Raw genomic sequence first — 25,057 nt, forward strand, 5'->3', positions numbered from 1 at the left:
GGATTGTTGTAAATTAGTCTTTGACTCTCTAACAATCAGAATGATCAAGCCTCATCTATTGTGACTCCTGAAGTTACTTTTAATTTAGATTATTTGCCTCATCTCCACAAGTCTTCAGATATGTCAGTGAGGGAGGAGAATATAAAAGTAGGAGCTGACAAATACTGCCCCTCATAGCTCCACGTGTTTAAATATAAAAATTTACGGCTTTGTTTTAGTCTTCAGTAGTTTTGATTATGACAACTGATTAGGCTCGCCGAACAAATACTAGAGTCAAAATGGTGGGTGTATGGTATGTGGGGGGGGGGGTTTAACTGGGGGATGGCATACAAAATTTCTGTGCTATTCAGTCTAGAACCAATGAACTATAATGAAATAACATAATCTTACATATTCTAATTATAACTCTCATAGTTTCAAATATATTGGATTTAATTTCTAAATAATGCAGTTCTTCAAAGTAAAAATGTATAAATAAAACAGTTTCTGGTATGCTGCTTCTATCTTACACTGACATCTTTGCATTTTGAATTCTTCCGTCGCTTTTTGGCTTCAGCAACTCCTATGTTGAATGCTGAAATCTTTTGATTATATTCTCTGCCAGCCAACATTTCACACTGATGGTGGAAGCACATTAAATGCCATTAAAACAAAATGCCATCAAATAATATTTGTAGAACATATTGCTATTTAAGCAAATAAAATAAGAAACAATTATTAGTGCTTGTGCTATTTTAGTGACATTTAGAAGCATTCAATATTCTTGACAAATCTGATATGCAGTAAAGACGAAGGTCGTAGCTTAGTTGGCTCTCAAAACATCTTTCAGCTATTTTGTAGGCAGGGCATGTGCCCATCACAGAACAGTTTAATCTGCATCCACCATCACACAGGTCTTCACCAGCTAAATGGAAAGCAACTAATAAATCAACATTTTCAAAAGCACAATAGACAGTTATTATGTAAAGAAAATGTTAGAAGCAAATACTGAGTTATAGCAGAAATCTTTAAATAGTCACCTCCAACATCAATCGTTGTTAGAGCAAAGCTCTTTTTAAAACAAAAAATCGCAGTAATCAAAATCAACATGGCATTGTGAAAGAAAATCCTTTTTGACCACATTATTGCAGTTCTTTGAAGAAGTAACATGCATCATGAGCAAAGGAGCTTTGGTAATGTACTAGATTTAGATTACCAGAAATGATGCAGAAGGTATGAACGGGCAATTATCTTTTACCAGGAAAAAGAGAAGAAGCATAACCAATTCTTCTGCAAGGAAAGTTTCACAATGGTTTCATTGATCTGGACATTCATTTTTCAAAAAGGTAAAACGAAAGGTGCTGTACAGCTGAATACAAGATTAACTTAGAAAAGTGCAATGTTGAGCCCCTTTTCTGATGTCTTAGTACCTGCTGGAAAATTAGATCCATGACCTTCCATTTTTCAGCATGGCATCAACAATTCTGCAGTCAAAAAAATCCTAAAACACGGTTGGACACATATCAACTTGTCATCAACAAATCATCAACCTACAGTATACGGAGTTTTACTGACCAAAGGATCAACTTCTGTGCTGCTAGAATTTGCAATGACAGTACACAATGAGATCTGCAACTACTGTGACATTAAACAGAGATTATATATATATATATATACACACACACACACATATATACACAGTATATCCCTGGTCTACTTTGCCCATGGAAGTCAAGAACCCAGTCCAGCCTTGGTATCCTTCTATTCTCATGCCACTGATATATGCTACAATATAATGTGGCATTGCTGCATTACAATTTCACTCTGAAAAGAACTTTCTTTTCAGCAAGTCACCTCAATCCACCATCTTTTCTGCCAGCTATTATTCTTCACCTAGATCCACCTGAGAGAGGAAAGAAGCAATGGATATTTAAATAATTTGAGACCTGAAATTTAGGTCAGCATTTTGCACAAGTCTTGCCTCCTGCACATCCAAAGCATGCAGAGATTTAAAATCAGTGCAAGAAAGGATGACAGCATCAGTCATATTTATGAAAAAAAATGGAAGGTAAATGTTCCATCAGCAGTGCATTGAAGCTTTCAAATCTCTATGAATCAGTTTGCTAACAGGAGATACAATGAAGCCAGAGTAGAATGGATAATATTATTGAAATGGAACTAAGCAACTCGTGTGTGGATAGGAGCAGGCAACAAGAACAAAGGGTTTAGACACTTAAAAATATACAACTATATTGGAGCTTGGAAAAAAGAGGCCACAAATATATTTACCAAAACAGATTTTCTTTTCTACCAGGCATTAGGCCTCATTGGGGATGGAAGAGACGACAGATGCTGGAATCAGGAGCAAAAAAACAAGCTACAGGTCAAGTCACTTCATCTGGACTTGAAGATAGGAGGTAGATAGCCAGAGATGAGACGATGGAGTAGAACAGAAGTACAGCAACGGGAGCTATGAACAGTTCATGTTGAAATCTCAGAAGTTGTTGCTGACAGATGAGTACCTCAAGAAGCACTGAGGATCACCTGGGGACTATTATGAATTACTGTCCTTTCAAGATGGATTGGCTGGACTCTAGCTTCCAGGAAACATTATTCCCTGGGAAACCATGGCACAAGGTGAAGATGTCACTGGATTCTTTTTCAGAATGTCATTCCAGTATTTAGAACTAATTGAAAAAGGTTTTTCTTTAAATTTCAGAATACATTTTATCATGCAAAATGTAAATGTAATTTAGAGCATTCAGGTCAACATTTTCATATGTTATAACATTAGCACATCATTTTTCAACCTTAAGGCAAATAGCTCACAGGATTGTATCCTAAATCTCAGCTAATTAGAAGGCAATAACAGGAGCCCTAAAGTGTGGCTCTTCCACATAGAGCCCTTGCTGTGGCTGCACCCAGCTTCAGTAAGTAATGCTACAGCTATATAAGACCTTAGTTAGACCCCACTTGGAGGACTGAGTTCAGTTCTGGTCACTTCATTACAGGAAGAATGTGGATATAGAGAGAGTGCAGAGGAGATTTAAGAACGTTGCCTGGATTGGAGAGCATGTGCCCTTAACAGAATAGGTTGAATCAACTTGGCCTTTTCTCCTTGGAGAGATGGAGGATGAAAGGTGACCTGATAGAGATAAGATGAGGAGAGGCATTGATTGTGTGGGTAGCCAAAGGCTTTTTCCCAGGGCTGAAACGGCTAATACGAGGGGGCATAGTTTTAAGGAGCTTGGAAATAGGTATAAGGGGGATGTCAGGGGTATGTTTTTCACACAAAGTCGTGGGTGCATGGAATGCATTGCCAGCAAAGGTGGTAGAGGCGGGTACAAGGGGTCTTTTAAGAGACTCTTAGATAGGTACATGGAGCTTAGAAAAATAGAGTGCTATGCGGTAGGGAAATTCTAGGCAGCTTCTAGAGTAGTTTACATGGTCGGCACAACATTGTGGGAAAAAGGGCCTGTAATGTGCTGTAGATTTTCTATGTTTCTAAAAGTGAGGAAGTGTGATTGACAAACGGAAGACAAAAGGCTGTAAATAGCAACAGAGCCTAGGAGGTGACAGATGAAGGTAGCAAAGGGCTACAGATGATGAAAGCTGACAGACAAGGAACAGCAGGGGAAGGAGTGCAAGGACTGAAGGTAGATAGAGTGGATGGAGGATGGGAAACAAACAGGTGAAAGGGGATTGTGGGGGTGAGTGTACATGGAATTAGGTAGATTAGGAGAGAGAAAACCGACAAAGGAGGGGAAGGTTACCCGACAGTGGAGTTATTATGCTGAGACTACACAATAACTGTGAATGGAATCAGTAAATCCTGACTGAATCAGATCCAGTAGTTCACACAAATTACACCTTGGCTGACTCACAGCCAAGTTGTGAAAGGAAAAATCAGCTTAGTAAGAGCACCACCACATGCCAGCTGGTGGTGTAGTAACATCCGCACTGGACTTTGAGGCGAGTGGTCCTGGGTTCAGATCTGGCTGACTCCTTGCACACTTTCTGTCCATGCTGGGTTGAGCGTCGAGCTAGCAACTCAACCTCGTCAAAAACAGACAAATGCTGAACAAACAGCAAAGTTCGTGTCCAATACACCACAAGGTGCGGAGAGGAACAAGAAGAAAAGCACCACAACTGGCATATGGGACAAGTCTTTGGTAGGTCCCCAAGGTCATGGTTGAGTCCTTGAATTCTGAATGAAAATTAGATGGTCATTTAAACCTGAGATGCATAGGGTGCAGAATGTGTAGAATAGTCTACCTTGGCAAAGCCATATCATTGAGGTATTTTAAAGAGGAAGTAGTTAAGTGTTTTTGAAAATTCAGGGAATCGAGGAATATGGAAATAGGGCACCAAAGAAGAGATGAGGCGTAGAGCAAACCAGCCATGATCTTGTTGAAGTCAAAGAGGCTTGAGAAACTGAGTGGCCTGCACTTGCTATTCTCATATGCACATATAAATGTGAAGTGGATGATGTGTCCAATATAAAATTATAGATATACCTCAGGAGGGGCAAATCAAAATCAGAATCAGATTTATTATCACTTATAAATCATGTATGGGGTGTCCAGGGAGGAGTACTACCTCTGGTGAAGGGGCTTGTTATGTCCATTCTGGAACAGCTCACTCACCTTTGGGCCCCACCGGACGCTCAGCTCTCACCTGTGGTTCTAGGTAGCTGTTTGCATACGACAGCAGCCACATTCATTACACCACTTCGGCAGGCAGGCAAAACCAGGTGAAGATAGCCGGCAGGCTTCCTAACCCGGTGAGATAGGAACATGCCTGTCCCTGGTATGTGAAGTCAGCTCCAGCAGACTGGGCAGATGAGATCAACAGTGAGATCCAACTGCCAGGAAGATGGTTCTACAATGCTCTATGGAGACTGAAGGCACAAAAGTCATCATGGTCATCCACTGCAACCAAGGAAGACCCCAGTTACGATGACTATTTGTACCAGTGGATTCTGACTTCCGAGAACAAGGGGAACCGCCTCAGTACTTTTCCACTTTAAAAACTCTCCCACACAGGTCTCACTACCATCATTGAATATAATGGACAACCAAGAGACGTCGTAATATTTATTGTTTTACAGCAGCAGTACAGTGCAGACATAAAAATTACTGTAAGTTACAGAATAAATGCATAGTGCTAAAAGGAGAAATTATGACGTGGTGTTTGTGGGTTCTTGGACCGTGCAGAAATCTGATGGCCGAGGGAAAGAAGCTGTTTCAATAACATTGGGTCTGTGTCTTCAGCCTCCTGTACCTTCTCCCCAATGGTAATAATGAGAAGACGGAAAGTATGTCAATGATTCGGACTATGGTATTAATGGATTTGCGGCTAAATTTGCAGATGATACAAAGATAGGTGGAGGAGCGGGTAGTGTTGAGGAAACAGAGAGCTTGCAGAGAGACTTAGATGGTTTAGGGGAATGGGCAAAGAAGTGGCAAATGAAATACAATGTGGGAAAGTGTATGGTCCTGCACTTTGGTGGAAGAAATAAACAGGCAGACTATTATTTAGATGGGGAGAAAATTCAAAATGCAGAGATGCAAAGGGACTCGTGAGTCCTTGTGCAAGAAACCCTAAAGGTTAACCTCCAGGTTGAGTCGGTTGTGAAGAAGGTGAATGCAATGTTGGCATTCATTTCTAGAGGTATAGAATATAAGGTACTTTGAGACCACACCTGGGAGTATTGTGTGCAGTTTTGGGCTCCTTATTTTAAAAAGAACGTAATGACATTGGCAACACACATCAAAATTGCTGGTGAACGCAGCAGGCCAGGCAGCATCTATAGGAAGAGGCGCAGTCGACGTTTCAGGCCGAGACCCTTCGTCAGGACTAACTGAAGGAAGAGTGAGTAAGGGATTTGAAAGCTGGAGGGGGAGGGGGAGATGCAAAATGATAGGAGAAGACAGGAGGGGGAGGGATAGAGCCGAGAGCTGGACAGGTGATAGGCAAAAGGGGATACGAGAGGATCATGGGACAGGAGGTCCGGGAAGAAAGACGGGGGGGGGGTGACCCAGAGGATGGGCAAGAGGGCAAGAGGTATATTCAGAGGGACAGAGGGAGAAAAAGGAGAGGGACAGAGGGAGAAAAAGAAGAGTGAAAGAATGTGTGCATAAAAATGAGTAACAGCTGGGGTACGAGGGGGAGGTGGGGCCTAGCGGAAGTTAGAGAAGTCAATGTTCATGCCATCAGGTTGGAGGCTACCCAGACGGAATATAAGGTGTTGTTCCTCCAACTTGAGTGTGGCCTCATCTTTACAGTAGAGGAGGCCGTGGATAGACATGTCAGAATGGGAATGGGATGTGGAATTAAAATGTGTGGCCACTGGGAGATCCTGCTTTCTCTGGCGGACAGAGCGTAGATGTTCAGCAAAGCGGTCTCCCAGTCTGCGTCGGGTCTCACCAATAAATAAAAGGCCACATCGGGAGCACCGGATGCAGTATATCACCCCAGTCGACTCACAGGTGAAGTGATGCCTCACCTGGAAGGACTGCTTGGGGCCCTGAATGGTGGTAAGGGAGGAAGTGTAAGGGCATGTGTAGCACTTGTTCCGCTTACACGGATAAGTGCCAGGAGGGAGATCAGTGGGGAGGGATGGGGGGGACGAATGGACAAGGGAGTTGTGTAGGGAGCGATCCCTGCGGAATGCAGAGAGAGGGGGGAGGGAAAGATGTGCTTAGTGGTGGGATCCCGTTGGAGGTGGCGGAAGTTACGGAGAATAATATGTTGGACCCGGAGGCTGGTGGGGTGGTAGGTGAGGACCAGGGGAACCCTATTCCTAGTGGGGTGGTGGGAGGATGGAGTGAGAGCAGATGTACGTGAAATGGGGGAGATGCGTTTAAGAGCAGAGTTGATAGTGGAGGAAGGGAAGCCCCTTTCTTTAAAAAATGAAGACATCTCCCTCGTCCTAGAATGAAAAGCCTCATCCTGAGAGCAGATGCGGCGGAGACGGAGGAATTGCGAGAAGGGGATGGCATTTTTGCAAGAGACAGGGTGAGAAGAGGAATAGTCCAGATAGCTGTGAGAGTCAGTAGGCTTATAGTAGACATCAGTGGATAAGCTGTCTCCAGAGACAGAGACAGAAAGATCTAGAAAGGGGAGGGAGGTGTCGGAAATGGACCAGGTAAACTTGAGGGCAGGGTGAAAGTTGGAGGCAAAGTTAATAAAGTCAACGAGTTCTGCATGCGTGCAGGAAGCAGCGCCAATGCAGTCGTCGATGTAGCGAAGGAAAAGTGGGGGACAGATACCAGAATAGGCACGGAACATAGATTGTTCCACAAACCCAACAAAAAGGCAGGCATAGCTAGGACCCATACGGGTGCCCATAGCTACACCTTTAGTTTGGAGGAAATGGGAGGAGCAAAAGGAGAAATTATTAAGAGTAAGGACTAATTCCGCTAGACGGAGCAGAGTGGTGGTAGAGGGGAACTGATTAGGTCTGGAATCCAAAAAGAAGCGTAGAGCTTTTAGACCTTCCTGATGGGGGATGGAAGTATATAAGGACTGGACATCCATGGTGAAAATAAAGCGGTGGGGGCCAGGGAACTTAAAATCATCGAAAAGTTTAAGAGCGTGAGAAGTGTCACGAACATAGGTCGGAAGGGATTGAACAAGGGGTGATAAAACAGTGTCGAGGTATGCAGAAACGAGTTCGGTGGGGCAGGAGCAAGCTGAGACAATAGGTCGGCCAGGACAGGCAGGTTTGTGGATCTTGGGTAGGAGGTAGAAACGGGAAGTGCGGGGTGTGGGAACTATAAGGTTGGTAGCAGTGGATGGGAGATCCCCTGAGCGGATAAAGTCGTTGATAGTGTGGGAGACAATGGCCTGGTGCTTCTTAGTGGGGTCACGATCGAGGGATAAATAAGAGGAGGTATCCGCGAGTTGTCGCTGTGCCTCGGCAAGGTAGAGGTCAGTACGCCAGACTACAACAGCATCCCCTTTATCAGCGGGTTTAATAATAATGTTAGGATTAGTGCAGAGGGAGTGGAGAGCAGAGCGTTCCGAAGGAGTGAGGTTGAAATGGGGACAAGATGCGGTGAAGTCGAGACGGTTGATGTCCCGTCGGCATCAACCGTTTCTGCATACCTCGACACTGTTTTATCACCCCTTGTTCAATCCCTTCCGACCTATGTTCGTGACACTTCTCACGCTCTTAAACTTTTCGATGATTTTAAGTTCCCTGGCCCCCACCGCTTTATTTTCACCATGGATGTCCAGTCCTTATATACTTCCATTCATCGTTTCTGGCCTTTCCTTCCCCTACAATTTATTTCAACCTTATAACCTTCCAAGATATCTCCAGTCCTCCAATTCTGCCCTCTTGAACATTCCCAAATTCAACTCCCACCTTAATTATACCATTGGCCTGCAAAATCCTACTCACAGAAATTCTCTCTCTTAACTGTTAAGCCTCTCTTCTTCTCTTTTATAAGAATTATCGTAATGCAAATCTATTTGATTAAACTTTTGCTCATTTACTCTATCTCACTTTGTAACCTAATGTCAAATTTTGTTTGATAATGGTCCTACGATACTGTACCATGTTTACTTACTTATTCTTCACTTATTGAGATATAGCATAGAATAGGCCCTTCCAGCACTTCGAGCCATGCTGCCCAGTAATCTCCAGATTTAATCCATGCCTAATCATGGGACAATTTTACAATGACCATGTTAATGGTACTACATAAATAAAAGGAGTATTTATTCATAAATAAATAAATAGAAACCATAGAAACCATAGAAACTACAGCACAGAAACAGACCTTTTGGCCCTTCTTGGCTGTGCTGAACCATTTTCTGCCTAGTCCCACTGACCTGCACACGGACCATATCCCTCCATACACCTCCCATCCATGTATCTGTCCAATTTATTCTTAAATGTTAAAAAAGAACCCGCATTTACCACCTCGTCTGGCAGCTCATTCCATACTCCCACCACTCCCTGTGTGAAGAAGCCCCCCCTAATGTTCCCTTTAAACTTTTCCCCCCTCACCCTAAGCCCATGTCCTCTGGTTTTTTTCTCCCCTGTCCTCAGTGGAAAAAGCCTGCTTGCATTCACTCTGTCTATACCCATCATAATTTTATATACCTCTATCAAATCTCCCCTCATTCTTCTACGCTCCAGGGAATAAAGTCCCAACCTATTCAACCTTTCTCTGTAACTGAGTTTCTCAAGTCCCGGCAACATCCTTGTAAACCTTCTCTGCACTCTTTCAACCTTATTTATATCCGTCCTGTAATTTGGTGACCAAAACTGAACACAATACTCCAGATTCGGCCTCACCAATGCCTTATACAACCTCATCATAGCATTCCAGCTCTTATACTCAATACTTTGATTAATAAAGGCCAATGTACCAAAAGCTCTCTTTACGACCCTATCTACCTGTGACGCCACTTTTAGGAAATTTTGTATCTGTATTCCCAGATCCCTCTGTTCCACTGCACTCCTCAGTGCCTTACCATTAACCCTGTATGTTCTACCTTGGTTTGTCCTTCCAACATGCAATACCTCACACTTGCCAGTATTAAACTCCATCTGCCATTTTTTAGCCCATTTTTCCAGCTGGTCCAAGTCCCTCTGCAGGCTCTGAAAACCTTCCTCACTGTCTACTGCACCTTCAATCTCTGTATCATCAGCAAACTTGCTGATCCAGTTTACCACATTATCATCCAGATCATTGATATAGATGACAAATAACAATGGACTTAGCACTGATCCCTGTGGCACACCACTAGTCACAGGCCTCCACTCAGAGAAGCAATTCTCTACCACCACTCTCTGGCTTCTTCCATCAAGCCAGTGTCTAATCCAATTTACCACCTCTCCACGTATACCTAGCGACTGAATTTTCCTAACTAACCTCCCAGGCGGGACCTTGTCAAAGGCCTTACTGAAGTCCATGTGGACAATATCCACCGCCTTCCCTTCATCCACTTTCCTGGTAACCTCCTCGAAAAACTCCAATAGATTGGTCAAACATGACCTACCATGCACAAAGCCATGTTGACTCTCCCTAATAAGTCCCAGTCTATCCAAATGCTTGGAGATTCTGTCTCTTAGTACTCCCTCCAATAACTTACCTACTACCGACGTTAAACTTACTGGCCTATAATTTCCCGGATTACTTTTCGATCCTTTTTTAAACAACGGAACAACATGAGTCACTCTCCAATCCTCCGGCACCTCACCTGTAGACAGCGACATTTTAAATATTTCAGCCAGGGCCCCTGCAATTTCAACACTAGTCTCCTTCAAGGTCCAAGGGAACACCCTGTCAGGTCCCAGGGATTTATCCACTTTAATTTTCCTCAAGACAGCAAGGACCTCCTCCTTTTCGATCTGTACATGTATAGAGGAACTTGAAAATATAAACACCAAATTCTTTTAAACTGTTCTCCTAATCATCCGCTATTCAATGTCCATTTTATAGCTAAATTATTGTATTTTTACTGCTATCCTTCTGACAGAGGGTGACCACTATAAATAGACAATATAAAGCATAGAATTGATTTTTATTTGAAAGAAACAAGTCATGCAGCATGCCTGTGTAATTTTCCACATTACAGAGCCTTAGCTTTTTGTAGAATTCCTTTATCAATTGCTCTGCAAAGCAGTAAACAATTAATCATTATAGTGTGCAGGTTCTATAATTCAATAAGATTCTCTATTCACAATGTTTTTAATATACCTGTTCCTGGAAGATGGCCTCCTGGCTTTTCATTTGTTGATACTGCTGCAGTAATTTCTCTTCCTCCAGTTCTTTTCTTCTTCTGCTCTCCGAAATGTCAATAGGGAAATTTTTCAGAGCTCGTTGCATGCAAAGGTAACATAGCTCCTTTAATATCATAGAACAAACAGCAAGTTCAGGTCACTTTCCTGCTTGGGACACATTCCAAAGCTTCTAATTACACTGTATGACTGCATGCTTTGAAAATCATTTTATGACTAAAGATCTCTATCTTTTTATTATATTCTCATCCTTACTTATAGTTCCATTTTCTAAAAAGCAATCTAATACGCACAGTAACAGTATGGATTTGTAGTGAAAAGTAATAGTGATGCCATCAGCTCTCACTATTTTAATGGGAGAGATATGACAGCTACTTCTGGAATATATGCATATGCAGTTAAATGTGGAATACCCACTCCTTCACAGGAAGCACTGTTATCAATATTCTCCAGCAAAATCTGCTGAATAAGTGAACTGATAAGAACTTTCGAAACTATACATGTGAAACAAAATCTTGAAAATGTTGTGCTTTGCTGCAAGAAGTTTAACGTTGTTTGTGATGGCTTACAAATCCATGACTAATTATTACAGAACTTCAAGACCAGTGGTTCCCAAACTTTTCGGGGTTTCTTCCTTCTTAGTTCTCAGAGCACATCCCAAGCACCACCTCCACCCCGCCCACCACTTTCCAGCGATTACATTAAAAATATAAATAATTCTGATTTACAATGCAGTGAAAGAAAATCATAACTGCAAATTCAAAGCAGAGAAAAATAATTGAAAAAATTATTCAAATCTATTTAAAGCTATAAATAAAACTACTTCTTCATTTAATAACAGTAATCATTGACAACTTTAGAGCATACATTAGTCGTCTAACTATTCACTACTTCATTGTTTTTTCACCTTTCAGTGAGATGGTGCCATAATATCAGCTTCTCAGCATCAGGCTGAATGTCACTCAGACAGAATCGCAGTACCCCATGTTGAGTAATTTGCAGTTTGTTTCATTGCTTTAAAGAAGTTGGACGATTGTATTGAAACTGCACTTCATTAAATATGATGTTGGAAATAATGAACATCTTGACCTTTTTCCACAGTGAAGGATAGGTTCAGAGATTTCTTTCTGCAACCAGAAGTCTCGATGCTTTACTGAACTTTTGCTTCAGCTCAAAGTCAATTTGTAGCAAGATCAGTTCCTCCTCCATCCTTCCTGATTCCTCATTACAAGTGTTCAAGAATGGATTTATTACTCAATGTGGAATTTAGATTAAGATCTTGAAGTATCTGACATATTTTATGCAGCTCACCCATGTGGGCACAGTATACTTGAAGATCATCATCTGGTACTCTTTCTTTCTCTTCCAACTCAGAAAGGTCTTAAATTGCACTTAAATAGAGCTAACTTGGACAGAAATGTGGAGATGACTGATATGACTTTGATTTATTCTCCTCCCATCCGGTAGGTGCTACAGGAGCCTCCACTCCTGCATCAGCAGGCACAGGAACAGCATCTTCCCTGAGGCTGTGACCCTGCTGAACCTCACATCACAGCGCTAAGCAGTATTGTACCCATATTGTACTGTCTCAGTACTTTTATATTTGTGTGCTGTAGCACTTACTTTTTATTCGCAGGTATTTTGTAAATAACATTGTTCTTTGCATTTCTGGTTAGATGCTAACTGCATTTCATTGGCTTTGTATCTGTACTCGGCACAATGACAATAAAGTTGAACCTAATCTAATCTAATAAGATTCATATCATTTCCTTGCAATTGAAGACTGATTTCATGAAATTTTGTGAATAGTTCTGACAAATAAACAATGTCATAATAAGTTGAAGCACAGTATTAGATTTACATCACAAGTACTAAAAATAGCTTATCCTTGTCTGTAAAGACGTTGCAAACATGACTTAGAAGATATTGTGAAGATGTGGAAGAAGGTCTTGTGTTCAGATGAGACAAAAGTGGAACCTATTGGCTTCAACACTAAGCGGTATGTGGGCATAAATCTAATACTGTGCATCAGCGAGTAACACCAACATTACTGTAAAGGTAGCATCATGATGTGGGAATGCATTTCAGTTGCAGTGACTAGAAATCTGGTCAGGATTGATGGGAAGATGAATACTGCTTAAACTGGGAAGGAAGTTCATTTTTCAGCAGGACAACAACCCAAAGTACCCTGCCAAAGCAACCATGGAGTGGCTTCAGATGAAGAAAATTGATGTCCTGAGTGGCCCAGTCAGAGTCAGGCCCCAATCGAACATCTCTGACAAGACTTCAAGATTTTTATTCACCACCGCTCCCCAATTAACATGGCACAGTTTGAGCAAATCTTGCTGCATCACATCATGCAAAGCTGATAGCTACAACAGGTGGTTCAACCAAGTACGGAGCAAAGGACAATGAATACCTTTGAACTGTTGACATTTCAATTTTTGAATGTTTAGATTTTCATGCTTTGCAATTTTCTCTGTTTTGGGGCTTTACTGTGCAAACAGAAGCATGCGATTCACAAATAAAAATTCAATTAAATTGATCAAAATCCCTGGTTGTAATACTTATTTTTGTGAACAAAGGGTTGCAGGGTTAATATTTCTACAAGGTATTGTATTTCTAGTGCCCTTGCAAATAACATTGTTATTGAAACATGCTTTCTTCTTTTAAGGAGCTAACATAACTAAGCCCAGCAAAGTTGACTCATCCAACTGCAGAGCAAATTCTGTTGTTCTAAGTATGCTAAGTATGTTGCACAATGTGTCTTCCACATTTTCCAACATTTCATTTATTCATCTTTAAACAGAGTTGTCGCTGAGCAGAACCGTTTTAATTATTTGGTCTAGTGTCTTATGCAAAACCACACTCAGAACATCCCTTTCTGTTGGCAGTATCAGTTCTTCTCCAATTGTATGGGGCTTTCTAAATTTAGCAATGAACAATGAAAAATTTTGTATGAAGCGCAAACCATCACTGTTTTGTTGTGAAGTGCTGGCAAACATGTTTTGCAGTGTTTTCCATTTCTGAAAGTTTTCACGAAGCGACTGAAAGTAAGCAAGTTCTTGTTTGCTTTATCCAAATGTACTCCCTTCAAATGTTTGAGGAGCCTGGCCAATTTCATTGCCTCATTTGTAAAAGACTTTTTCCACACAACAGACACAATGGCTGCTTTTAGTTGCTTGGTGCTGGTATAGATTTATAGTTCAGATACTCCACCCAATGCTGACTAGTTCTTTTTCATTTGGTCTGCTGTTGCCATTTTCATTATGGATGAATGATCATAGCCCATCGGCTATTGCTTAAATCCAACCTCAAGTGCTGTAACGAATAAAAGGGAAAGGTATGATGTCATCATTGCTCAGGCAAGATATGACTCTCTGCCTGAAGTGGGGCAGCAATATCTCAGTTAGGCCAATGTGATCAAGTACATTCAAAAGGGTAGATTCTGAACTTTACCCCATCGAATGCCTAACCTAATTCACAGGAATTGCATCACTGCATGATTAGAGTATGGGAATCATACTAGCTAGTACTGTACTGTACTAGTGAACAGCAATAATGCATGGGCCAGGCCTGGAAATAACACAATTTCTTCAGTCCAGATTTCTCATGATATGCCAAATACAGAAGTGTCTCATTGCTTTTCAACAACTATAACATGCGTTGAGCATGTTAAGAGAATGGTGGGTTAGCAAGAGGTGAGGTAATTACATGATCATTGTAATCATCTTCGAGGAACTGAGGATCAAATGATTATAATGTTATTTATTTCTTAAATTAAGCTTGTAATCCCTCAGCTGCCCCCCTTGCTACCAAGTGCCCTTCCCACCATCCCCTTTATCTTTATCGCCCCCTTAGAAACTCTCACCACCCCCAAGTGAGTGATAATGCCCACTTTGAGATCCATTGTTCTAGACTCTAAAATAGCTAATTTAGTATTTATGCATTATCATTCCCTCAGATAATAATTTCAAATTCCCATGCTTTAACAAAATAGTGAAAAATATATTGTTACTTCTACCACTGGAGCCCCCCTTGTGGTGCAACAGTGGAGCCCCGTCTTGTTGACTGCATTAACTCAGGGATTTGATTTTAAGTATTTTCAATTGGGATCATAGATCTTACAACTTGGAATCAAAGCAGAGGGTATAACTTTACTTAAATTATTTTCTTTTACTAATAACATGCAAGGATATGTAAAAACTACTACAAAAGATTTACAGTTTTCATAATTGGTTAATCTCTTCTCCTGGTAAGAGACTCTCAGAAGATTTCTCCCCACAGGAATTTCTCACATGCCAATGTAGCCCTGCATGCTTTGGATCAGCAAGAGTGGTCGTCCACATCAAGCTAAGTAAGAATAGGATTTGGGAGGGAGGAACAGTGATTCTGGATCTAGGTCAGCAAAATCTAACCCATTATGATTGTCTGTAGAACCCTGCCTGATTACATTATTGTTATTGAAAGTAAGGTATTATCTGGAGATACCAGGCATGAAGGGTTACTGACACCCCAAAGAGATTTCTTCCTTCATTGGCAACTTTCTTCAATGTTAGGCATGAGTACAATTGATTTCTTGGTGTTTACAAAATCTGATATACTTAAGGTAGAAACAAATCACAATATCTTTCTTTACATTTCATCTGTTATTTGAAGCCTGTAAAATTGCAGGTTTGGGGCATACTTAGCATTCGGGCATATCTGAGTAACAAATATTTGCAATAGGTTGTGCTAGGGCATATTCTTTCCAACCATTTTATTTTAACCTGATGTAATTTTGCACTGCCATCCAGAAGAATTTAATTCTTTCATTAAGGCTGTTTTTGAAGAAATAGTGCTCACCTCGCGTCATCAGTTTGTCCACCAGGACCTCTAGATAGGCATCAAAAAAGTGGGAAAGAAAGTTTTCAACCAATTTGCATAGCCAAAAAAGGCTTCAGAATTGGCAAACCAAAGAGCAAACAGTGGATATAGCTTTGCCAGATGAGATGTAACACAATTTAAATAAGGCTCAGTTGAGGCACCTTTTAAGTACCATGTGAAATTTCATATATCATGTTTTTGAATTACCAAACACAGGAGAAAAGGAGAGTGAGAGCATTTGAAAATAAGGCTCAGAATTAAAATGATGTAAATGTCATAAGAGTTGAGCACTTGTTTGGTTCTTGTTCTCATTAAAACTGGCGGCAAAGAGATAAAGACTGAAGGGTTGTATCATAGTAGAGAAGCACAAAGTTTGAAAGATTAACATTTCAGAATGTGATTATGTCCAGTAACCCTAGACACTCAATAACATGGGTGATATATATAAATAGTCTACACTTTACAATGAGGCTCTTGTTATTTCAAGTTTTAAGTATTGCATTTATATATAAGGTTGGAAATAGCATTAGATTTCTCTCTTCTCCTTGTGAACCTATGAACTTAAACAAATGGCATAGACCATTAGAAGATAAAAAAATTGCCCAATGCCTTAAGAAATTGCATCCATCAAGATCAAGTGTTGGTCCTCCAACCTTCATTTAGATATTGTCTATAATGTTTACAACACAAAAGTTACTTATGAGAAAAAAAAATTCCTATACTGATTCCTCAGACTTAATGTATTACATACCTGTCCTGCCCTGCAATGATCAGAACAGGCAGTGGCAGGTGGTGTTTTGATCTTTACTGTTTGCACATTTGTACTTTGAATGGCAGACTGACAGGATAAAGAACGATGTGGAGAAGACCACCTGAAGATATATTGAGAAAAAAATACATGATTTAAAATCACTGCATTAAATCACTATATTTAACATCTTCAGAGTAATGAGGGTAGGTCAAAACTTATGGTCTGCCTGGCCCTATGCCATACTGTTTATTCCAGTGTGGCCCAGGGCTGAGTCCTTCATTGAGAGCCTGGTTCCCAACACATCCACATACCGCATATCACCCCCAGACTATATCAGCACTGACAGCTGGCTGGACTCAGAATCTCACTCATAACTGATGAGAATCTTAACCCAGACTCAAATGCTGTGAAATGCAAGTGTTACCACTGGATATTTGTTAATGTCAATGATATTTATATTCAATTACACTCAAGCCACATAAAAAATTAAAATATTACATTATATTAAAATTTTTACATTAATAAATAGGAAATAATACCCATGCATTAAAAATCAACTGGGGTCTATAAAACAAATAAATATTAAAAACTCACACTCAGTGCTTTCAGGACAGCTTATTTCCGCTATCATCAGATTTCTGAATGGTCCATCAAACCATGAACACTATCTCATTATTCCTCTTTAGCACTATTTATTTATTGATTGATTGTAACCTATAGCAATTTTTATGTCTTGCACTGTGCTGTTGCCACAAAACAACACATCTCAGAAACTGCTGATGGGCATTTTCACACATAAGTCTCTAGAGTTTACAGAGAATGGGGCGAAAAACAAAAAACTTCCAGTGAGCAGCAGTTCTGTGGGGGGAAAAGCCTTGGAGAATGGCAGACTGGTTCAAGCTGACAAAGATGATGGTAACTCAAATAACCATATGTTACAACAGTGGTGTGCAGAAGAGCAACTCTGAATGCACAATACGTCAAACCTTGAAGTGGATGGGCCACAACAGTAGAAAGCCACAAACATATACTTAGTGGCTTTATTAGGTACAGGAGTTACCTAATAAAGTAGCCACTGAGTGTTGATGTGTAGTGAAAAACTCACCCGTACTATCTCAATCCTAATACAGAAGGTAATTAATAAAGTGGCCTCTGAATGTATCTATCTGAGCGCTCTCATTAACAAAACATTTTGCCCACAGAATTGCTTTTTAAAAATGTGTTAATAGTTTCAAGGATCCCACAATATCAGCACTTCACAGACAACTTGATGACCCTCAACGAACAGGGGCCTCAGAGTGTGCTCTGCATCAGGCCTGGCCTACAGTACTTCATAATTAGTGGTAGAAGTATTAAAATCTCAGCTAGCAGAAAACACCAAAACTGCTTTGATGAGAATGACCAGGACATCCTGGAGCTAATTAATTGCAAATACAAGGTATTCCTGAATTTGAAACACCACCATGCCTCAAGAGAACAGAAACAATGCTACAGACACCTGACAGTTAAGGTTCAAAAGAAAAGTTACAACCTAAAGAAATGACAATGCATGACATCTAGAACTCAGTGATAACCACAAGATGCAAGGATTCTTTGGATCTGTCAGGGCTCAAACATCAAGGGTTCACCTCACTGTTGATCTAAGAGCTGAGGAGAACTTATCAAGAAGGATGGAGTCAGTAACCTTGAAAGAAGTACTTAAAAGAACTCTTCGAACTGTAACATTTTAAAAATTTAACTCCTTTTGATTCCATCCCACATCGAGCAATTTGGCCCAATATCACTAATGCCGGCCCAATATCACTGGCGATAAGATGATAAGACCATATACCAACTGGAAAGTTACAAAGCTTCAAAGGCGAACAGAATTCATAGTGAAGTTCCAACACTTGGTGGAGCCAAGTGCGGAGGACATTTCAGAGAATCTCAAAGCCAGTGTAATTGTGACCATCTTAAAAATGAAAGATCTGCTCATGGAAACTGTAGATGGATCTCACTACTATCTGTTGCAGGACGGGTTATCACAAGAGTTCTCCTCACCTCCTCCTCCCTGTCGCTAATAAGCTCCTCTCTGAATCACAGTGTGGACTTTACCTATCTACAGGAACCATACATATGATTCACCATACAAACACTCCCAAGAGAAATGCAGGGAGCAGTATCAGTCACTGTACATGGCATTTCTGACCCCACAAAAGCTCCTATTTGATCAATCATGAAGGAATGTAAAATAAACTTCAAATTTAGCTGACTTCATGAAGCTGCCTCCACCCTAAATCTGCTACATCTCAGTGTAGACAAGTGTCAAGCAAGATTGCATCTGCATCTCAAAACTCTTTCGAGTTTTTTTGCTGCAGTACAGTACCCCACTTACACAAACTAAAAGACATGTGGAAAAGTGTTCCATTAACATTCCAACAACAGCACAACCAAGAAAACTTCAACCCCAGTTACCAAGCTGCAATACAGTGATAATATTTGGGCATGTTGAGCACAAAATCATTATTATTCAATGAGAGAATACAGTATCTTGGAAAAAGTATTTGCATCATACAATTATTTTCACATTTTGCTGTCTCATTTTCTAAATTTAAAATATATTGAAGTAGAATTTTTGAGCTAATTTACAAAACATTATACAGCATGTCAAATCAAAAGAAAAATTCCCAAAACTGTCAACAATTTACTAAAAATTAAAAACCAAAAATGTGAGGCTGCAAAACTGTTCATCCCCTGAATAATTACTACTCCAGCTTTCCTCAGGTGCAGTATTACCTTACCAACTCACCCAGTTTGTTAATGTAGAAAACTGGAGGATCACCAGTTTTCAATGAATTCCTAAGTATAAATACCCCCTCTGTAAAGTATGGTAAATTTTCAACAGACCAATCCAAAATGAAGACAAAAGAGCATTCAAGACAAGTCAAGGAAATGATAATAGAGAAACACAAATCTGACGAAGAGTACAAGACCATCTCAAAGACTCTGAACATACTTCTACACTTACTCAGTGCAGCCTATCATGAAAAAGTGGAAAAAATATATAAATGCAACCACAGTGCCTAGGTCAGGCCACCCCTTTAAATTTAGTTGCCGGAGAAGAATGGCACTTGTAAGAGAAGCAACTGTGACAGAACACTGCAGAAATCAGTGGCTGCAACTGGAGATGAAGATCATGGCTCCCCAATCTCTAAGGCCTTGCACGAAAGGAGTATTTATGGATGAGTGGTAAGGAAAAAGTCCAACTAAAAAAAACATATTTTTGCCTGTAAAGCCTTTGCAAAGTGTCACTTAGAAGATACTGTAAAGATGTGGAAGAAGGTCTTGTGGTCAGACGAGACAAAAGTGGAACTTACTGGCCTCAACACTAAGCAGTACATATGGTACAATTATAATATTGTGCATCAGCCAGATATCACCAACCATACTGTAAAGTATGTTAGAGGTAGCATCATGCTATGGGGATGTTTTCAGCAGGAGGGTCTAGAAATCAAGTCAGGATTGATGGGAAGATGAATGCTGCTAAGTACAGATAAATCCCGGATGAAAACCTGTTAGCTTCTGCAAGAAAGCTTGAACTGGGGAGGAAGTTTATCTTTCAGCAGGACAGCGACATAAAGCACACTGCCAGAGCAACTTTAGAATGACTTCAAATGAAGAAATTTGATGTCTTTGAGTGCCCCAGTCAGAGTCCTGACCTTAACCTGATCGAACATCTCTGGCGTAACCGCAGGTTTGCTGTCCACTGCTGATCCCCATCTAACCTGACATAACTTGAGCAATTTTACAAGGAGAAATTGGCAAATCTTGCTTCCTTACATTTTGCAAAGCTAAGTGACACCTATCCAAAAGACTACTAGCTGTAATAGTTGCAAGAGATAGATGATTACTTTTGAATTGCTGACATTCAAGTTTTTAAATTTTTAGTTTTTCATGCTTTACAATTTTCCTTGTTTTTTTTTGTCTTTACTGTGAAAGAGAAGCAAGTGCTTCACAAATAAAAATTCTCGGTTAAATTGATCAAAATCCCTGGTTGTAATACTCATTTATGTGAACAAAGGGTTGGGGGCTAAATACATTTTTAGGGCACTGCATGCCTTACACTAACTATCTGAAAGCCTAGCCTTGCTTTGTAATATCCCACAAATAAAGGTTCATAGTTGGATTCTGGAAATATGGACCACTCTCCATGTCTCAGAAGACCTCTCTGAAGGTAAATGCAAAAAATTAAATTCACCTTTGCCTTCAGTATGCCAGCACAGCTTTGGACATTTAAGGAAAAACATTAAATATTAAGACCTCAGATCAGGTACAGAATTTATAGTTAACTGGGTGGCAATAATCCCCATATTCCAGTATGCTTCCACCATGGACTTCCACCAAGAGGCAATTCAAAGCACTCAATCAACACTATCATGATTGGTTCCACAAAAATCCTTCAAATTCACTGGTAGCAGAAGTAAATCAATGTTAATGTCTTTCCCTATGCCAACATCTCAAACATACGTGTTCTAATTACACTCAGTCATTTCCATTGTGTCAGCTGCCTCATCTGCATGCTCCCAGACCAGACATTCTACACTGTTGTGTCATAAAAAGAGAATATCATTATATAGAAGAAACAATAGAAGAGAATGTATTACAATGGATTTAATCACAGAAACAGACTATTCATACCAATTACCTTAACCAAGCATTGGCTCTATTCAAGCCTCATCCCATATCACTCTATCTAACTGTCAGCTTAACCTCAGCTCTATCTCCTCCGCGCTTATCCAGTTTCCCTTCATTTTCTTCCATGGTATTCACCTCAGCTGTTCTTGTGGTAGTGAGATCCATGTTCTTAGCATACTTTCCATAACATAATTGGTCCTTAATGATTATAGACAATTAAAATGGCCAAGAATTTTTGGTGGTTGGGGCCAAGAATATACAGAGCAGGTAGAGTCTCTCTGGGAAATACCTGGATGGAGCTGTTCCAATCCTTATTGTTGAGGTTCTGCACTGTGACAGGGTCTTACGTAATATAATTTAGTCATAGGCTGGAGGGAAGGGCACACTATCTTGCCCAACATTTGAAGAGAAAAAGACAGACAGATAACAGAACTATACATTCAGCTTAACCAGTTGAGTATCTAACATATTCAAAAACTACTAAAAAGTAATAAAACTATTAAAAATACTTTAAAACATTTTTAAAAGTACAGAAACAATTAAACTATTTTAAACAGCTTAAACATTGAAAAAGAATGCAAAATGATGATTTATTTAGCTCATTACAACTACTTCACTGTATTGAATTGAATCGATGCACTACATTCAACCTGATTCAGGTAGCTCAGTCATAAAGCAATATAGCACAATACAAGCCCTTCAACCCAATGAGTCTAAGCTAACCATGATGCCCATCCAGCTATTCACTATTTCATGTGTTCAGCCTATATCCTCCCTCACAATCACCACAGAATCAGTCCCAGGCTGCCGGAGGATTCTGCAAGGGCTCGAAAAGCTGGTGGAGTGGGCCCGGATGCGTTTCAAACCTGCCAAATCAAGATTGATGGTACTGAGGAAAGGGAAGATGGAGAACAAGTTCCGGTTCAGCATCACAGACATAGCCATCCCAACCAACACAGAAAAGCCAGTCAAGAGCTTAGGCAAAGTTTTTGACAGCTCTTTAAGGGACACAACATCCATTCAGGCAACCTGCACTGAGTTGGATGGCTGGCTGAAATCTGTGAACAAGTCTGGCCTACCTGGGAAGTTTAAAGCCTGGGTGTATCAGCATGGCATTCTTCCCAGAATCCTGTGGCCCCTCCTCGTCTATGCAGTTCCGATCTCGATAGTCGAAACTTTAGAGAGAAGGGTTAGCAACCACCTCAGGAGATGGCTGGGGCTGCCAAAGAGCATGAGCAGCATCACACTCTATGGACACCACAACAAACTGCAACTGCCCTTCAAATCCTTGGAGGAAGAATTCAAGGTAACAAGAGCCAGAGAAGTGCTACAGTATAGGGACTCAAGTGACCCGAAGGTGGCTAGAGCAGGGATCCAAGTAAGTACTGGCAGGAAGTGGAGGGCAGAGGAAGCTGTTCAGGAGGCAGAGGCGAGGCTGCGTCACAGGAGGCTGGTGGGAGTGGTCACACGAGGCCAAGCTGGGCTAGGATCCTTTCCAACTCCCCAAATGGACACCAGAGGGAAGGAAAGGCGTCGTCTAGTTCAGGAGGAGGGTGAGAGCAGTAGTGGAGGAGATGACAGCCTGCAAGGCGGTGGGAATGAAGCAACAGGGAGCTTGGACAAGATGGGAGAATGCGGTTTGAGAGGAAAGTGACCTGGGCTGATCTTTGGAAAGCCGAACCACACCGCATCCAATTTCTCATCCAGGCAGTGGACAATGTGCTTCCAAGCCCATCAAACCTGCACACATGGGGCAAGGCAGAGTCATCTGCATGCCCACTGTACTCCAAGCGAGGAACCCCGGAGCACATCCCCAGCGGCTGCGCAAGGGCTCTTGGTGAGGGACGGTACAGGTGGAGGGATGATCAGGTCCTGAAGACCATCGCTGAAGCCGTCAGCGCAGGAGTTGAGTGGGCGAAGCGGACCTGACCCTCCAAGCAGACCATTGCCTTTGTCAGAGCTGGGGAGCAGCCAATACCTGCCAAAAGAACATCTGCAGGCATTCTGACCTCTGCAAGGGACTGGCAGCTGTTGGTGGACCTCGAAGGGCAGCTGAAGTTCCCCAACCATATCGCAGCCACCACCCTGCGACCAGACATTGTCCTAGTGTCTGAGTCTACTAAGCAAGTGGTGCTGCTGGAGCTGACAGTCCCATGGGAAGATAGCTTGGAGAAGGCCTTTGAAAGGAAGTTCTCCAAGTACGCAGGACTGGTCAGCAACTGTCAGCAGGCTGGATGGAGAGCAAGGTGTCTCCCAGTGAAGGTTGGTTGTAGGGGATTCGTAGCCCATTCTTTAGTTAGAGCATTCAGCATTTTGGGCATCGAGGGAGAGAGGAAGAGGAGAGCCATCCGCAGTACCACCGATGCGGCAGAGAGGGCCTCAAGATGGCTGTGGCTCAAAAGAGGGGGGCCATGGAGTCATAAGTAGCTAACCATCTGGACACAAGCTGGGGTCTGATCAGCCCCGGCTGGGTCACCTGGAGGAGGTCGTATGATGTTGAAAGACCCGAAACACCCGATGATTCCAGGAACATCACTGAAGATGTGTCCAGCAGCGTCAATAGATGTATATACACAGCTAAGCCCTGATCGTCCGTGTTACCTGTCCAAGTGCTTTTTAAATTATACTATCTTGCCCGCTCAACCACTGCCTCTGGCCACTTGGTGCAGAATCCCTGTGGGAAATTCCTGAATGGAGCTGTTCCAGTCCAGGTCCATAAACTCACCACTTCCTGTGTGGAAAAAGTTGCTCTCAAGTCCACTTTAAATCTTTCCCCTCTCACCCTACACTATGCCCCCTAGTTTTTCATTCCACTACCCTGGGGAAAAGATTGTTATTGTTTACTTTATCAATGCTTCTGAAATTATTAAACATTTCTATTAAGTTGCCCCTCATTCACCTACATTTCAAGGAACAAAGAAGTAGCCTAGCCAACTTCTCCTTTCTGGACCTGGCAACATCCTCGCAAATCATTTCTGCACTCATCTTAACCACATCTTTCCCATAACAAGATGACAAAAAACAAACATAGTACTTCAAGTGCAACTTCATGAATGTCATTTACATCTGCAACATAATATCCTAGGTCCTAGAGCCCTGACTGATGAAGACCAGCATACTAACACTATTTTTATCAACCTGCCTACCTGTGACACTGTTTTCAATGCACTTGTATTCCTATGCCCTTCTGTTTTTTTACACTCCCTGGTGCCCTACTATTCATAGTATGTCCTCTGCTGGTTTGACTTTCCAAAATAGATCATCCCACATACAAGGGGTGATTGATAAGTTTGTGGCGTAAGGTAGAAGGAGTCAATTTTAGAAAACCTAGCACATTTATTTTTCCTACATTTACACACTTAGTCCAGCAGTCGTGGAGCAAACGGATCCCTTCTTTGTAGAAGTCGGCGTCTTGGACCTCCAGGAAGTGGTGCACAGTGATTGATATGTTCGTGGCCTAAGGTAGAAGAAGATGAGTTATTAACTTCAAACTTTCTGCATAATCATTCAAAGAGTTTAACTGCATGTGCATGTAACGAGAGCTGTATAACTCATCTCCTTCTACCTTAGGCCACGAACTTATCAATCACCCCTGCTGTGGACCACTTCTATAAAGAAGGGATCCATATGCTCCATGACCACTGGACTAAGTGTGTACATGTAGGAGGGAACTTAGTTGAAAAATAAATGTGCTAGGTTTTCTAAAATTGACTCTTTCTACCTTATGCCACTAACTTATCAATCACTCCTCATATATCAATATTGAAATCTGTTTGCCTGATTCAGCTGGATTTCCCAGAAGCGCTGGAAAACTAATGGAATTTCAACTCACTCTATTTGTAATTAAGTGCCAGAACACAGTAAAAAAAAAAAAAATGCTGGAAATGAATATGAGGGTAACCAGGGAAAGATTAGGTCACCATAGGAGCCACAAGGATAATTTATATGTGGGTGAGGTCCTAAACATACACTTCTCATAAGCTTTCACCAAGGAGAAGGACCTGGAAAACAATGAGATCATGAAA

The 25,057-nt window shown here is 41.2% G+C and overlaps 1 protein-coding gene across 3 annotated transcripts in view; it reads right to left on the reverse strand.

Moving 5' to 3' along the window:
* LOC134349496 (coiled-coil domain-containing protein 81-like) overlaps positions 1-25,057 on the reverse strand; it is an 89,018-nt gene that overhangs the window by 21,957 nt on the left and 42,004 nt on the right. For 2 of the 3 annotated variants that reach the window (XM_063053896.1, XM_063053894.1), the window contains exons 8-10: positions 16,359-16,479; positions 10,701-10,847; positions 510-617 (exon numbers count right to left, since the gene is read on the reverse strand). In XM_063053896.1, coding sequence (XP_062909966.1) covers positions 510-617; positions 10,701-10,847; positions 16,359-16,479 — 376 coding nt within the window. The remainder of the gene's footprint in view (positions 1-509; positions 618-10,700; positions 10,848-16,358; positions 16,480-25,057) is intronic. The other variant, XM_063053895.1, reaches the window with a different exon arrangement.

The sequence above is a fragment of the Mobula hypostoma genome, chromosome 7 (assembly GCF_963921235.1).
Source record: "Mobula hypostoma chromosome 7, sMobHyp1.1, whole genome shotgun sequence".
NCBI lineage: Eukaryota > Metazoa > Chordata > Chondrichthyes > Myliobatiformes > Myliobatidae > Mobula > Mobula hypostoma.